A 15,861-nucleotide genomic window follows, 5' to 3' on the forward strand; every position below is an offset into this window, starting at 1 on the left:
CTACCCTCATCAAGTGCAATGAGTGGTACAGAACTATTATTCCAAACAAGTCTGAGCCTTGGGGGCTGGAGAGATGGCTCAGCAGTTCAGAGTACTGTCTGCTCTTCCAGATGTCCTAAATTCAATTCCCAGCAATCACATGGTGGCTCACAACCATTTACACTGGGATCCGATGCTCTCTTCTGTCATGCAGGTATACATGCAGATAGAGCACTCATATACACAAGTCTGATCCTTGTGATTTCAACTAAGTCTATACTGTTCTCACCAGATTCTAGGTGCTCAATCCAGGTTTACCAACTACATTAATTGCACTGAGAAATCCTGCCTCAAAATTTAAAAAAAAAAAAACCTCTTAAGACTGCTGGGCCAACTAAGGCTACATAGCAGTATCAAGCCAGTCAGTCAGGATAATAAAATAAGATCCTGTCTCGGGGGTGAGGAGGGCAAATAAATAAGTCACCTAAGTACTTAGAATTTCAATGATTTTTTAAAATAATTTTTATCAAGACTTACTTATTTTCTGTATGTGTTCTATCTGCATTTACCCCTACATGTTTACACATCTCAGCACTGATGATTGTGAGCTACCATGTGGCTGCTGGGAATTAACTCAGAACCGCTGAGAGTGGACAGTGCTCTTAAAACCACTGAGCCATCTCCAGCCCTTGAAATGCAATGATTTTGTAGGAGATATTTACCAGTCACATTTTCCCCTTTTCTTCACATCCTTCATATGTCTGCAAACCAAAATCAATGTGATTGTGTCATTTATTTCCTTTAAAAGCCATCTGATGGCTTCCCCAATGTTTAAAAATTAAGTCAAACTTTTTATCATTTTTAAAAGAACTCCAAAATTCAGATTATCTTTCTGTCCTCATCTCCTCTTTTCATAATATTCCCTCACCCAATTTCACTGTTATGCCATGGGTTTTCCACTGGCTTTTATCTTTTTTTTTTTTTTTTTTTTTTTTTTTTGGTTCTTCAAGACAGGGTTTCTCTGTATAGCCTTGGCTGTCCTGGACTCACTTTGTAGACCAGGCTGGCATCAAACTCAGAGATCCACCTGCTTCTGCCTTCCTGAGTATTGGAATTACAGGCATGCGCCACCGGGCCCAGCTACCTGGCAAAATCTTAGTTAATTAGAGTTTTCTTGCATTTGTTGTAAACAAAATATGATATAATTCATTTGGATAGCAATCTGGTAAAACCAAACAAAGAAAAATAAAATTCAGGAGAACATAAAGATTCAGGATGACTACAATCTGCGTGGCATGATGACAAACAGCTGTAATCCCAACACTTAAAATGAGAAAGGAGGAGAACTGTCTGACACCAACTTGGCTTCACAGTGACTCTGAGAACAGCATAAGGTATACCAAAGCCCTATACCAAACCAGCACCACAGACAAAACAAAAACACAATTTAAAAACCATGACTTCAAGGGCTGGAGAGATGGCTCAGTGGTTACAAGCACTGGCTGTTCTTCCATAGGACCTACATTCAATTCCCAGCACCCACATGACAGCTTACAGCTGTCTGTAACTCCAGTCCCAGGGCTTCTCATATCCTCACAAAGACATACATACAGGCAAAACACCAATGCACATATAATTTTTTTTAATGATATATTAAAAAGAAAAAAATAGGGGGCTGGAGAGATGGCTCAGTGGTTAAGAGCACCAGCTGCTCTTACAGAGGGCTCAGGTTCAATCTCCAGTACCCACATGGAAGCTCACAACTGTCTGTAACAGTTCCAGGGGATCCCACACCAATACAAATAAAATACAAATAAAATAAAATACAATACAATACAATACAATAAAATAAAATACAATACAATAAAATAAAATAAATAAAATAAAATAAAATAAAAAATAAAATAAAAACAATACAATACAATACAATTAAAATAAAATAAATAAATAAATAAATAAATGAATGAATGAATAAAAATTTAAAGAAAATCATTTAAAAAAAAAAGAAAAAAATAATGACTTCCACTTTGACATACTAATTTTATACCCAAACTTTTTGTTTTTCTTTTTCTTTTTTTTCAAAACAGGGTCTCTATGTAGCCCGGGAGCCCAGGAGGCCTGAAACTCAAGAGATTTGTCTGCTTCTGTTGGGATTAAAGGTGTGCACCAGCACCACCCAGGATTATACTCAAATATTTTATAACTATTCTATTTTGTTTTTTAAAAAGAAAAATAAGTTGTATTTGTAAAGCCTAATTATCTTGTCAATGATCTTTTCCTAAAATGTCTTTCAATAAAGCCCTTGATTAAAAAAAAAAAAAAAAAAACTATAATAAAGCTAAGGGCATAACTCGGTGGTAGAGCGCTTCTGTAGTCTGAAGCGTTAGATCCCCTCAAAATGGAGTTACAGATGGTCACGGGGCAGCACGTGTGTAACTGCTGCGCCATCTATCTAACTCCAGTTTGGTTTTTTCTTTTTATATTTATCTGTTTCTTTCTCTCTGTGTGTATTTTTGGTATTTCACGACAGGGTTTCTGTGTGTAGCCCTGGTTGCCCTAGAACTCACTCTGTAGACCAGGCTGACCTCAAATTCAAGTGATCTACCTGCCTCTGTTTTAATTCTTAATTCAAAACTCTATTTATAGGACTAATGAAATGGTTCTCGGGATAAAGGAACTTGTAGCCAAGCCTGATAACTTCAGTGTTCCTCCAAATTAGCATGGTACAGAGATCTAACTCCTAAAAATTGTCCTCTCATCTCCACAAGCAAGCCATGGCATACATATATACACATACACAAATTAGTATGGTTTTTAAAAGTTTAATTTATCACGAACAATAAGATAATACAGCTCTTAAAAGATGAGTAGGGATCCATGAAAGCAGAAATAGCAAAATAAAAATGACAGCACAACAGTGAGACAATAAAGGCAAGGGGAATATGACGAAAAGAAACTGAAAGAAAAGGAATTGAGAACTGTCTACTATAGGGGAAGAAGCGCAGCAGGACATTTTTTTCTCTACTAGTCATACTCTCCCCCCCCCCCAACAGTTTACTGATTAATTAAAATTATACTGTATTTTAACTGCTTTCTACCTAGACCAAGACTTCTTTTACAACTTTGTATCTTGGATTTTATAACTGCCTTTTCTTTGGAGGAGGTAAGAAGATAATTATGAGATTTTGCTAGGGTTATAGCTCAGTACCAGAGCATCTGCCTACCATATACAGGACCATGAGTTTTTCCAGCATAGCTGGGGGGAAAGGGGAGGGGAGATAGAAGTGGGGAATGGGGTGATGGGGTGAGAAGAAAACATTGTGAGATCTACAAAGTTGTAAAAGAAGCAAAAATCATACTGGAATAGGCAAGAGTAGGAGTTACCTAACAACTATTTATGATGTTCAGGTGATAGCATTCAGAGAATCTACAAAGCAGTAGAAAGAAAACAGGCTTTCCCACAGTGTTCTGCGGGAACCTATCGAAGAAGAGGCTGCAAAGATGTCAAGTCAATTGATGTATCTTTATATACTTAAACAACACAGTCTCACAATTATCCCCATCCCTACTTTTTGGTTCTGGTTCACGGAATCCAGGTTCCGTGAATGCCAGGCACTGTGTACCACATACTAATATGCCCATTCCCTGATATTCCATTAAAAACAACAAGTCTGGTATTTACCTGACAGAGAACTGGCCAGGCTTCCTCTCCGTAACTTACAGTCATCCTGACTAAGTTGTCGCTGGAGTTTAACTTTTCCAGTAGGTGAAAATATGTCAGGATTACTAAGCTTCCTGAAGAGCAGGGGACTAAGTCCGGTAACCATATCCTTCAATAAAAAATAAATAAAAAAAAAAAAGAAGTGAAATGTGACTCTTTAGTATCTTTTCTAAAGAACTTTATATAAAACATCAATACAACATTCATTCCAATTAGAAAAATAGCATTAGAGCTTCGTAGAGAGATGGCTTAGCTTAGTTATGAACATTAGCTGCCCTTCCAGAGAACCAGGATTCAATTCCCAGCATCCAAATGGCACCTCACAACCATCTGGAACTCCTGTCCCAGATGATCCAGTGCCCTCTTCTGGCCTCCACAGGAACTGCATGCACATGACACACATGCAAGCAAAATACACATTGAAAATAAACAAATTTTTAAAGTACCAATTTTTAAAAACATTTATTCAGTTTTTGGAGGGTGTACGCATATGGCACAGTACAAGGATAGAGACAGAAGACAACTTTCAAGAATCTATTCTCTCTTTCCATTATGTGGCAAGGGGGAAAAAAACCAAAAACCTCAGGTCATCAGGCTTAGCAGCAAGTTACCCTTACTTGCTGACCCAAAAAGTACTGCAATAAACACTTATTTACAAATATCTGAGAGGTTAGCTTGAAGTCTTTTGGGAAAATACCTAAGAGTGATATATAGCTGAATCAGAAACATATATCTTAAATAAAGCTTAGTGTACTGTTCAAGGACGTGAAGTATTAACTACAAGATGCCACAGGAAACAATGAAAGAATCATCTCACAAGACGACTTAAGACATTTTGATATAATATGCTTACTCACAATGAATGCAGTTCTGTTTGCTTAATTCTGTCTCTCTCCCTTCTCTCTCTCATCACTACTTCTATTACATAAGGATACAAGACACCAAATCTGCTGACACTTTGAGTTCAGGCACCCCAGCCTCCAGAACTGTTAAAAAAATGTGTATTGTTTGTAAGCTAACTGACGTAAGTATTTGTGATAGCAACACAACTACATTAAGACAGAAGGACTGGGGATACGGAGGGATGTCCCAGCAGGTAACAACAGTTACAACTCTGGCAGAGTTCAGTTCCCAGCACTCACGTGGAGAACCCCACAGGCAGACCAATAACATGAGGAGGTCAAAGAAAAAACCTGCAGGGGTCAGTTCTCTTCCTCCACCGGATGAGTCCCAGGAATCAAATTCAAGCGGGCCATCAGACTTGGTAGCAAATGCCTTTACCCTCTGAGCCAGCTCAAGCATGGAATCTGGTCTGAAAATAAATCACCCTAGAGCCTGGAGAGATGGCTCAGTGGTTAAGAACACAGTGTGCTCTTCCAAAGAACCTGGGTTCAACTCCCAGCAACCCACATGGTAGCTCACAACTATAACCCCAGTTCCAGGGGATCTGATGCCCTCAAACCAACGGACGTAAAATACAATTAAATAAATTATTTTTAAAAAAATAAAAATAAAACCACTCCAGTCATGTTTTCAGGGCATTCCGTTTATTTGTTTGCTTTCAGAACTTTCAGTTTGTTCATTTCCTTGTCCTTGCCTTCCGCCACTGTTCAGCATCTAATTCTGTATCTTCCTGTGCTTTCTGCTTACTGCAGTGTGCCTTAGTTTAGGAGATTTTTAGTGCCTGATAGAAAGATGCTGAAGAGCCACTTGTCCCATTCATCCCAACAGGGTGAAAATAACCAGGGAACACCTCCTTGTAATTGCTTCACCTGAGAAAAAATCTACAAAACATACCCCAGTGTTCAAGGGAAGGAACTTTATTGGCTTAGCCAGAAAGACCCACATAAGGGTAAACTACTCAGTAATGAGCCTCCTCATGTTCCCAGAAGTGTGTAGGACAAGCCCAAGATTCAGTGGAAGGAAGCAACCCTGGGGCTCAAGAAATGAGCTAGTCTGTCAGGCAGCATATAAACCTCATCCAACACAGATTTTGAGTCTGTAGAGGAAATGTTTTTTCTAAATATAAAACAAAGGAAAAAGAAATTATTGAAAAAAATCTGCCAGTTGGTACTCTGGCAGATTTTATATATGATAGCTGTATTGACTCAGGTTGCAAATACTTGAAAAAATAGAAAAAAAAAATCTACTTAAAAATAATCTGGCTGTAGATTTTCCTCAGCACGAAACACTGATATTCCTGAATTAGGTTTTATGGGGTTTTTATTCCTGTTTTTATTTTTGCTATCATGCATAGGAAACCTACTTTAATGAAAAGCATCTAAAAAAATGAAACTGGCAATTTCCATAAGTATGAATAAGAGCTTTGTGTGAGAGTGTTGGATCCCCTGAACTGGAGTTACAAATAATTACAAGCTGCCATGTGGTTGCTGGTAACTGAACCTGGGTCCTCTGGAAGAGCACCCAGTGCTCTTAACCACTGAGTCATCTCTACAGCCCCAAGAGATTTTTTTAAATTTCATTTAGGTTAAGAGACGTTAAACTGGGCTGTGGTGACACACACCTTTAATCCCAGCACTTGGGAGGCTGAGGCAGTCAGATTTCTGTGAGTTCCAGGCCAGCTTGGTCTACAGAGTGAGATCCAGGACAGCCATGGCTACACAGAAAAACCCTCTCAAAAAACAAAACAACAACAACAACAAAAAGATGTTAAAAATACCTAGGAAATAAGAAAGCTTTACCAGGTACATGCCTTTACTCCCAGCATTCAGGAGACAGAGGCAGACAGATCTTTTGAGTTTAAGGCCTTCCTGATCTTCAGAGTGAGTTCCGGGACAGCCAGGGCTACACACAGAAACCTTGTCAGACAAAACAAAACAAGAAGGAAAAAGAAGAGGAGGAGGAAGAGGGAGAGGTAAGGGAGGAAAAGGAGAAGAGGAAAAGAGGAAGTAAAAGGAAGATGGAAAAAAAGGAAGGAGGAGGAGGAAAAGGAGAAGGAATTTTCAGGTACCTAACTATCCTTAGCCTCCAACTCCAATCTACCCATCTCTAATCTAACTTCTTCCTTCTTTGTCTCCACAGAGAACAAAACTGAGTATCAAAGACTGTTAAGGCCTGGGGGAAAGAAAGGATATTCAAAATTTCCACGTATGAAGGCATCTTTTTTTTCTCTCTAACTAACTCTATAACCAGAACAGACTCAAGCTAATATAACAAGCTACAGCTTTTTTCTTACTTTCACTGGGCTTTTCTCCCATCTCAGAGAGATAAAACTTCCTACTTTGTTTTCATAAATGAACCTATTTAATGTAATTGTGTCATGTATTTCATGATCACTGTTTTCATGTATGTGAAGGTTTTTTTTTTTTTTTAATGCATCACTATGAATCTAAAATAGCATAGGCAGGGACTAAAAGGTGAGTAACTGGTACAGTGCTTGTCTACATGGCTCAGCTGATAAGAGCACTGGCTGCTCTTCCTGAGAACCTGGATTAGATTCCAGGTTCCCACATGTTACAACCATCAGTAACTCCAGTTCCTGGGCATCAAATGCCCTCTTCTGGCCTTTGAGCACCAGCCAGACACATGGTGTACAGATATACAAGGAGGCAAAATACCCATACACATAATTTTTTTTTTTTTTAGTTGTTTCTTTGTTTGTTTGAGACAGGGTTTCTCTGCATAATTCTGGCTGTCCTGGAACTCACTCTCTAGGCTAGGCTGGCCTCGAATTCAGAGATCTGCCTGCCTCTTCTTCCCAGTGCTGAGATTAAAGGTTTGCATTACCATGCCTGACCTTAAAAAATAGAAACAAACAAAAAAAAATATTTTAAAACAGTGAGGACAAAACTTCATCTGCTAATAAACTTCCTCAAAATAGCTAAGTAAGAAAATCTATGGCCATTATATTTTTATACTGTTTTAAAACTTAATGTGGTGGTGCACTCCTTTGCTTCCAGCACTTCGGAGGCAGAAGCAGGAAGATCTCTATACATTCAAGACCAGCCTGGTCTACAGACCAACAGCCAGGGCTAAACAGAGAAACTCTGTCTAGGAAGGAAAAAGAAACCACTTGGCAGGGCTGAGGCAGGGCATGGGGTATGGAGGTGCATGCATCTACTCCCAGGCAGATTAATCTGAGTTTAAGGCTAGCCTGGTCTACAGAGGGAGTTCTAGGACAGGGCTAGAGGGATGACTCAGAGGTTAGTTATACTGTGCTCACAGAGGACCTAAATTTGCCTCAGAGCACCAACATCAGATAATTCACAACTGCCTGAACTGCAGGGAGATCCAGTGCCTCTGCCCTTCACAGACACCTGCTCTCACATACACATGCCCACATGCGCATACATAAAAAGTAAACATTTATAGTATACTGAAATTACTATTCTAGACATGCCTAGTTTCAGCTGTGTGTGGTGTGGTGTGGTGTGGTGTGGTGTGGTGTGTGTGTGTGTGTGTGTGTGTGTGTGTGTGTATGAATATACACATTTTTGGGGTGATTTTTGTAACAATGCTACTGCCTTTTTAGAAAAACACAGCTTTTCACAGGTTGGTGGTTATCACACACTTGTAATCCCAGAGCCAGGTAGATCTCTGCTTTTAAGGCCAGCCTGGTCTACAGAGCAAGTTCCAGAGCTGCTGGGGGGGGGGGGGGGGGGGGGGGAGGGGGGGCGTTTTTTTTCAAGGTTGTTGGGGGCGGGGAGAAAGGAAGGCCTTATTTTTCAAAGTTTTTTCTTACCCAAGCCCAGATATATTACACCTCTAAAATTCAGGGACTAAAAGGAACTTTTTAAAAATGGTCATTTTTAAATCAAGCTGTTATTGCTCACTCAGCATCTTAGAGTTTACAAAAGGCATGATGTGGTCAGGTGTTGTGAATGAATTTCAATTTCCTTGAGCCATCTTCTGACCTCAACACACACACCTATAATGTGGCCATGGCACACACACATACATACAAATATATCCATAAATGGTTTTTAAATATTTTTAAAATGCTTAAGCTGCTAAAAGTAAAAAGTTAACTTGAAATTAAGTCTATCAAAAGTATCCATCAAAAATAAGGGAGATATTCTTACATAAACAAAAGCAGAAGTCCATTACACTTACTCTATAAGAAATGCTAAATAGAAATTTTCATGTTAAAATGACTTTTCTTTTTTTCCCTTTGAGACGGGGTTTCTTTGTATAGCCTTGGCTAACAGAATTAGCTCTGCAGACCAGGCTAGCCTCAAATTCAAAGATCCACCTGCTTCTGCCTCCCAAGTGCTGGGATTAAAGGAAGTACCACCACACCTGGTTCTTCATTAAAACGAAAAGACAGTAAACAGAAACCTGATGCACCATAAAAAAAAACAATAATAAACACCTCAATAAAGACTTACATGAGCAAATATAAAGCCAATATTTCTGTTTTTCTGGCTTATAGTCACACTTTTTTGCTTTATTTCTTTTTTATTACAAACCATCATTTATTGTTTATAAAAATTGCCCCAATATATAGAAAAAAATCTAATTATAGGAACTAAACACTCCCATCCCCTTGTGTCCATAATATCCTATCTAGATTGGTTTACCCTTGAAGTGTAATCCAATAAGACTGAAGACTAAACACTTCTGGCCCTGGACGAGTTAATAAAACACCTGTAAGCCTTCTGGATCCTTGAACTGGCTGACATCAATAAGGGAACCAATTTTTGATGTTGTGAAAAAAATGTGTTCATCTCCAATGACGATTTCAAGCTCCTGCCAGCCTACTCCGTCAGGAGGGGGCCACAGAGCATCACCTTCCTTGGTGATTTCACTGCCATCAATAATTCTCTTTAATTCTTCCATCACACTTTTATGAACATAAGCCTCTTTCCTGACCATGACATCATTTTTTAACTACTGTGGTTAGCATATTGCAATTTTCTGTCAGGTCGGAACTCAAATTCCAGGAACTCATGACCGAATTTACCTTTGCAACCCACATATTAACACAGGTAAAAGTCACTCTCCATGGCTCGCAAGGGAGAGTCAAGACCAAACTTAAGAACAGCTAACATCGCCTCAGCCTGCACCCTATGCTCCTGTTTTATTTTATGAAACAAGGTTTCTTAAAATGCCCAAGCTGGCCTCAAACTCACTATCTTTTTGCTTCAGTCCCCAAGAAACTGAAACTGTATTTACTGCTACAAATATGGCACTAGACAACTTTTTTAAAATATGGAATGCTTCACAAATTTTCGTGTCATCCTTGTACAGGGGCCATGTTAATCTCTGTATCGTTCCAATTTTAGTATATGTGCTACCAAAGCACCAGACTTTTTTAAAACTATGTAACGTAAAGAGCAAAGCATCTCAAAGATTATGAATTTATGTTATTGGATATACAATGTATAAAAATATAATTTGCCAAAAAAAAAAAACCCTACATACATGAGTAGAAAAGAAGCTATAAAGCCAAGCATGGTAGCACACCCCTTTAATCCCAGAACTTGGGGAGGCAGAGGCAGGCAGATCTCTTGTGAGTTCAAGCCCAGCCTGTAGTCCAGGACAGCCAAGGCTACACAGAGAAACCCTGTCTGGAAAAACCAAAAGGAAAAGAAGAAAGGAGGAGGGGGGAAAAGGAAGAGGAAGAAGAGGAAGGAGAAGAAGGAAGAGAAGAAGAAGAAGAAGAACAACAACAACAACAACAACAAGAACAAGAAGAAGAACAAGAAGAAACAACAGCTCTATATAAGTAAAAGTTTTGGGGCCTATATATAAGTAAAGGTGTGGTACCTTTACTCCCAGAAGACCAGGGTTCCAGGGCTATCACTCAAAGAAACCCTTCTCAAAAATCCAAATTACAGCAAGGTCTGAAGGGTTGGAGAGTGTAGGTCAGTGGTAGAGCACTTGCCTGGCGTATCTAAGATCATGGGTTTGATCCCCAGCACAACAAAAAATAAAAAGTAAATTTAAGATGTTATAATCTCCACAGTGACCAGAAAGACAATACCTAAAAAATTACATACAAAAGAAAGTCAGAGAAGAATCAAACAGTTTTCTATGATAGACAGACAGACAGACAGACAGACAGATAAAAATCAACAGGGCACTGAGGATATAGCTCAATTGGTAAAATGCTTGTCTAGCATGCAAGTCCCTGCATTCTATCTGGAATACTTCATAAACAGAGTAATGGCACACACCTGTAACTTTAGTTTTAGAGCAGTAGGAGACAGGAGAATTAGAAGCTCAAGTTTATCTTCAGCTATAAAGCCCAGCCTAGTCTTTCTTTCATAGAGAATTATGGTGCAGTGGTGAAGCATTGGCTGATCTTCCAGAGGACCTAGGTTCAAATCTGTCACCCACATGGCAACTCACAAATGTTCCAGAGGGATCCAGTGCCCTTCTGCAGGCACTGTACCCACATCGTGCACACACATGCATGTAGGCAAAACACCCCTACACATAAAATAAAAACAAAAGCTCAAAAAAATATTTTTTTAACCAACAGCCACAAAAGACAGAACAAAAACAAAAAAAAATAAATGTTTTAAGGCAGGAAACAGTAGCATGTACCTTTAATCCCAGTACTCAGAAAGCAGAAGCAGACAGGCTAGCCTGGTCTACATAGTGTGTTCCAAGCCTTCCAGGACTACATTGTAAGATCCTGTCTCAAATTTAAAAAATAAAGACTTTTAAACATACATGCTAAAATAATATTCTATGTGCAATTACAAATATCCTTAAAATAATTAAAAAAATTACGCCCTCAGCATTGAAAAAAAATTTTTTTTGTGTTTTTTTTTTTGTTTTGTTTTATTTTTTTAAATCAAAAGGAGCTGGGTAAAGTGGCACATGCCTTTAATCCCAGCAGGCAGGAGGCAAGGACAGACAGTGAGTTTGAGGCCAGCCTGGTCTACATAGAGCAGTGGTTCTCAACCTTCCTAATGCTTGGACCCTTTAATACAGGTCCTCATGTGGTTACCCCCTCAACCATAAAATTATTTTAGTTGCTACTTCATAACCATAATGTTGCTGCTGTTATGAATTGTAAATATCTGTGTTTTTTGTGTGAAAGGGTCATTTGACCACCCAAAGAGGTCGAGACCCAGAGGTTGAGAACCTCTGATATAGTGCATTCCTGGACAGCCAGAGCTACATAATGAGACCCTGTCTTGGGGGTTGGCAGGAACTTTTAAAACTGGGGGAAAAAAAAAAAAAAAGAAGAAGAAAAGACAGAGAAAGAGAGAGAGAAAGAGAAAGGAAACTGAGTTGGAACACAGGATAAAAACATTCAATATAATCAACCGAGAAAATTGAAAACCATAGTCTCAAGAACCTGTAGAATTATAACAAAAAGATCCAAAGTCCACATCATCACAATTTCAAAAGAAAGCAACAAGACAAGCTGATATGGTTCTAGAACAAGCAGTTACTTTCTCCAAATGTACCAAAGACCAACAAACCTATAAATCCAAGAAGGTACGTGAATGTCAAACAAAAGAAAACTTTAAAAAATACATGAAAGATATATAACAATAAAATTTCTGGAAAAGCATGTACTGGCTACTTTTGTGTGTCAACTTGACTCAAGTTAGAGTCATTAGAGAGGAAGGAACCTCAAATGAGAAAATGCCTCCATGGGATCCAGTTGTAAGGCATTTTCTCACTTACTAATCAAAGGCCGAGGGCCTAGCCCATGGTGGGTGGTGCCATCCTTGAGCTGGTGGTCCTGGGTTCTACAGAAAGCAGGCTGAGCAGCAAGCCATGAGGAACAAGCCAGAAAACAGCACCCTCCATAGCTCCTGCACCAGCTCCTGTTTCCAGGTTCCTGCCTGCTTGAGTTCCTGTCCTGTTTTCTCCAATGATAGACTATGATCTGCAAGTGTAGGCCAAAGAAACCCGTTCCTCCCCAATTTGCTTTTGGTCATGGTGTTTTCATCACAGCAATAGAAACTCTGACTGAAACAAGCATAAACAAAGAGAAAAGTATGAAACAGCTGGAAGAAAATCATACTCTAGGGAGAAATCACCTGAACGATAAATTTCTCATTAAAAATTACTGAGTCAAAAGGAAGTAGAATCCTTATAAAATGCCGAAGAAAAACAAGTCAGAAGCAACACACATGAAAATATCCTTTGAAAGACAGCAGAGCTTGTTGAGAGCAGACCTAGTCTAATAGAGTTGCTAAGGGAGCTTCTCTAAACAAAAGAGAAACAATACAAGCAGAAACCAGAGAAAATCATGAAAAAATAATAATGTAGATAAATAAATAATTAGCTTTCCTTCTGAAGTCTATGGTTTTAGATTTTATTAAAAGGTGGCCTGGGAAGCTGGCTTAACTGGCAAAGTGCCTGCTACACAAGCATGATGAAATGAGTTCTAATTCCCAAAACCCACATAAAAAGCCAGGCTTCAGCTAGGCTTGGCGATACATGCTTTTAATCCCAGCACTTGGGAGACAGAGGTAGGCCAATTTCTGAGTTCAAGGCCAGCCTAGTCTACACAGAGAAACCCTGTCTTGAAAGAACAAACAAACAAAAGCCAGGCTCCAAGATTGCAACCCCAGCATTAGCTGGGTAGGAACAGAGGGACAGAGATAGACGAATCCCTGAGGTTCTCCTCTGTCAAATCAAGCTTACAGTTTGTGAGTGGCTCTGTCTCAAAAAATAAAGGTGGAGTGATGGAGACAACTGACATCTGTCTCATACTTACACTAGCCAGCACATACACCAAACAAACACAGCATAACACAACACAACAAATATACTACCAAAATGAGGGGGGTTTCCTATATAATGGTACACTTTTAATATTTTTTTTTTACATTTAAAGGTATGTGGTTCGGTTCACTCTTTTCCTCCAAACATACAGTATTTTTTGTAATTATTTAGAAATTTCATACAATGCACCCCAATCACACTCACTAATTCCTCCCAGGTCCAGCCTCCCAGGCTTGAGTCCTCCTCCTCTCAAAAAAATCAAAACACCAAGTCCAGTTTATATTGCCTATACACTCAATGGAGGATGTCCCTTAAAGACAAATGAGTCCTTGCCCATCTCCCACTCCCACCAGGAGCTGTCAGTTGTAAAGAGCTACACTTCAGCATCTCTATCACAATTTTTAAGAACTCTCAATAGCTTCCTGTCTGGACTGTTCCTTTTTTTTTTTTTTTGGGGGGGGGGGTTGTCACAGAAGCCTTCTATGTCTCTAATTCTCAATTATGAGTCTGCAGTCATCGATACTACTGCGAAAGAAGCTTCATCTCAGGTATCTTGTGGCTCAGAGAACCACTCTGCAATACTTGGCAATAACATGCTCCTTTGCCCGCCACCACCTTCCCATACCTGTCACTTCCTCTGCCACAAGCAGTCATGCTGCTCTGCCACCCACTCTACTATCTATCACACATTCATTTATTAAAGTGGCATAGCAAACTGCTGAGTGTCACATAGTAATTTTTTTTCCCAAACAGCTTTACATGCAAATACTTTTTGCAACGAGTCATTGGTCTGGTTCAAGGTTTCTAAAGCAATATAAATACTAGACTATCTCTAGACTATCTCATCTGTGGATATTCTGTGTTTTCCAGAGTCAGAGTGATCTTGCAGCTGGGCAGTACTTTGAGAGGCTGGGGGCAAGATTCATGAGCGCTCCAGGCTTCTGCACACCTACCTGCCCTCACCTCCAGACACCTCACTGGCCCCCTGGGCAAGACCACTGTGCTCCCATCCCATGATCAGCACTTTGGGGCCTCACTCTCTAACCCCAGAAGGGTCAACAGGCCAGCAACCAGGTGACAATAGCAGCAGCTGGTGGTAGCCTGGGCCTCTCAGCAGGCAATGACATGCCTCTTTGTCCCCTGAAGCCATGCTCCCATAACCCATATCAATCACCCAGGTGGCTGCTTAGTTCTGCTTCTTTCCACCATCTTTTTTTCCAATTCCATGGAATAATTTTTTAAACTTTTTACTGATACTTTGTAAGTCTCATATCACACCCCCAGTCCTGCTCATCTCCCTATCATCTCATATCCGGCCCTTTGCTCCTGCAACCTCCCCCCAAAATAAAACATACACACACACACACAAAACCCAAAGCATAGAAAACATCTCATCGTGGAAGCTGTATGTCACAGTGTGTCCCCATAGTATATACCCCTCTGTCCACACAGCTTCACTTGCAAATGTTCATTACAATGAGTTATTGGTCTGGTTCAAGGTCTCTGGCTTCTGTGACACCATCAACATTGGATCCTCACCAGGGCTGGTTACCCTGTTGTTGCCCTGTGTCATGGTGATTTCTGCAGCTTTGGTTCAATCAGCAGGACTGGCCTTTTCACTTGTCCCAACTGTTCTCAGATGATATAGATTTTGGAGTGAACCAACTCAGAGCCCTGCATCTGAGCCAGGCTGTAGCTGAGCTGGTCAACCTGCTGGTTGCTCTCCCCTCTCTGTACCACCAGGGCAAGCTCTTCAGCACTGATCCAGTCAGGCCACCCATTGCCACCATAGTGAGCTCTCCCATTCTCATGTCTTCAGGGCAACTCACCCTCACCCATGCCTCCAGAGCCAGCTCCACTGTGCTACCTAGTCAAGGTACAGGGCCCACTTTCCCAAGTGCTACAGCCTGAGAGGGGCTAGGTCAGCTCTCCCGATCTCACACCCATAGGGCTGGCTCACCCATGCCCTCACAATTTGGGCCAACTCACACACTCTCACCATCCCAGGGCCAGCTGCCCCAACTGCTGAAGGTGGCGAAGAGCAAGAGGAAGAAGGCATCACATGCACACACATGTGCATGCACATGCCCACACCCCCTTGACCAGGACCAGCACTACTGCTGTCCAGGCAAGGTGCAGGGCCCACTCCCTCAAATGCTGCAGCTGGTGAGGAGCAAGCCTAGCTCTCCCACACTTATGACCTGTGGTCAGCTTTCCCAACTGCTGGAGTCAGCTCTCCTACTCTCACATTCTTGGGGCTGGCTCACCTACACCCCTGCCACCAGGGCCAGCTCCACTGTACTGCTTAGATAAAGCAAAGGGCCTGCTCTCCCAAGTTCTGCCCCCAGTGAGGATCGGGGACAGCTCAGCCCCTGGACATCCACATGTTTCTCAGTGGCTGCCCCAACCATGGACATCCCCATGTTCTCCAGGATTGCTATTGCTGCTGCTGCTGCTGCTGCTGCTGCTGCTGCTGCTGCTGCTGCTGCTGCTGCTGCTGC

At 40.7% G+C, this 15,861-nt stretch overlaps 1 protein-coding gene and 2 pseudogenes across 6 annotated transcripts in view; all 3 read right to left on the reverse strand.

The window, feature by feature from the left end:
• Positions 1–15,861, reverse strand: part of Mast2 (microtubule associated serine/threonine kinase 2) — a 161,096-nt gene that overhangs the window by 129,252 nt on the left and 15,983 nt on the right. For all 6 annotated transcript variants that reach the window (XM_055618483.1, XM_055618482.1, XM_055618481.1 and 3 more), the window contains exon 2: positions 3,662–3,809. In XM_055618483.1, the coding sequence (XP_055474458.1) occupies positions 3,662–3,809 (148 nt within the window). The remainder of the gene's footprint in view (positions 1–3,661; positions 3,810–15,861) is intronic.
• LOC129685108 (protein mago nashi homolog) lies at positions 9,227–9,666 on the reverse strand (annotated as a pseudogene).
• On the reverse strand, positions 9,866–9,965 carry LOC129685171 (U6 spliceosomal RNA; annotated as a pseudogene).

This window comes from Psammomys obesus, unplaced genomic scaffold (genome assembly GCF_907164565.1).
Source record: "Psammomys obesus unplaced genomic scaffold, mPsaObe1.curated_primary_1811, whole genome shotgun sequence".
In the NCBI taxonomy this organism is placed as follows: Eukaryota; Metazoa; Chordata; class Mammalia; order Rodentia; family Muridae; genus Psammomys; species Psammomys obesus.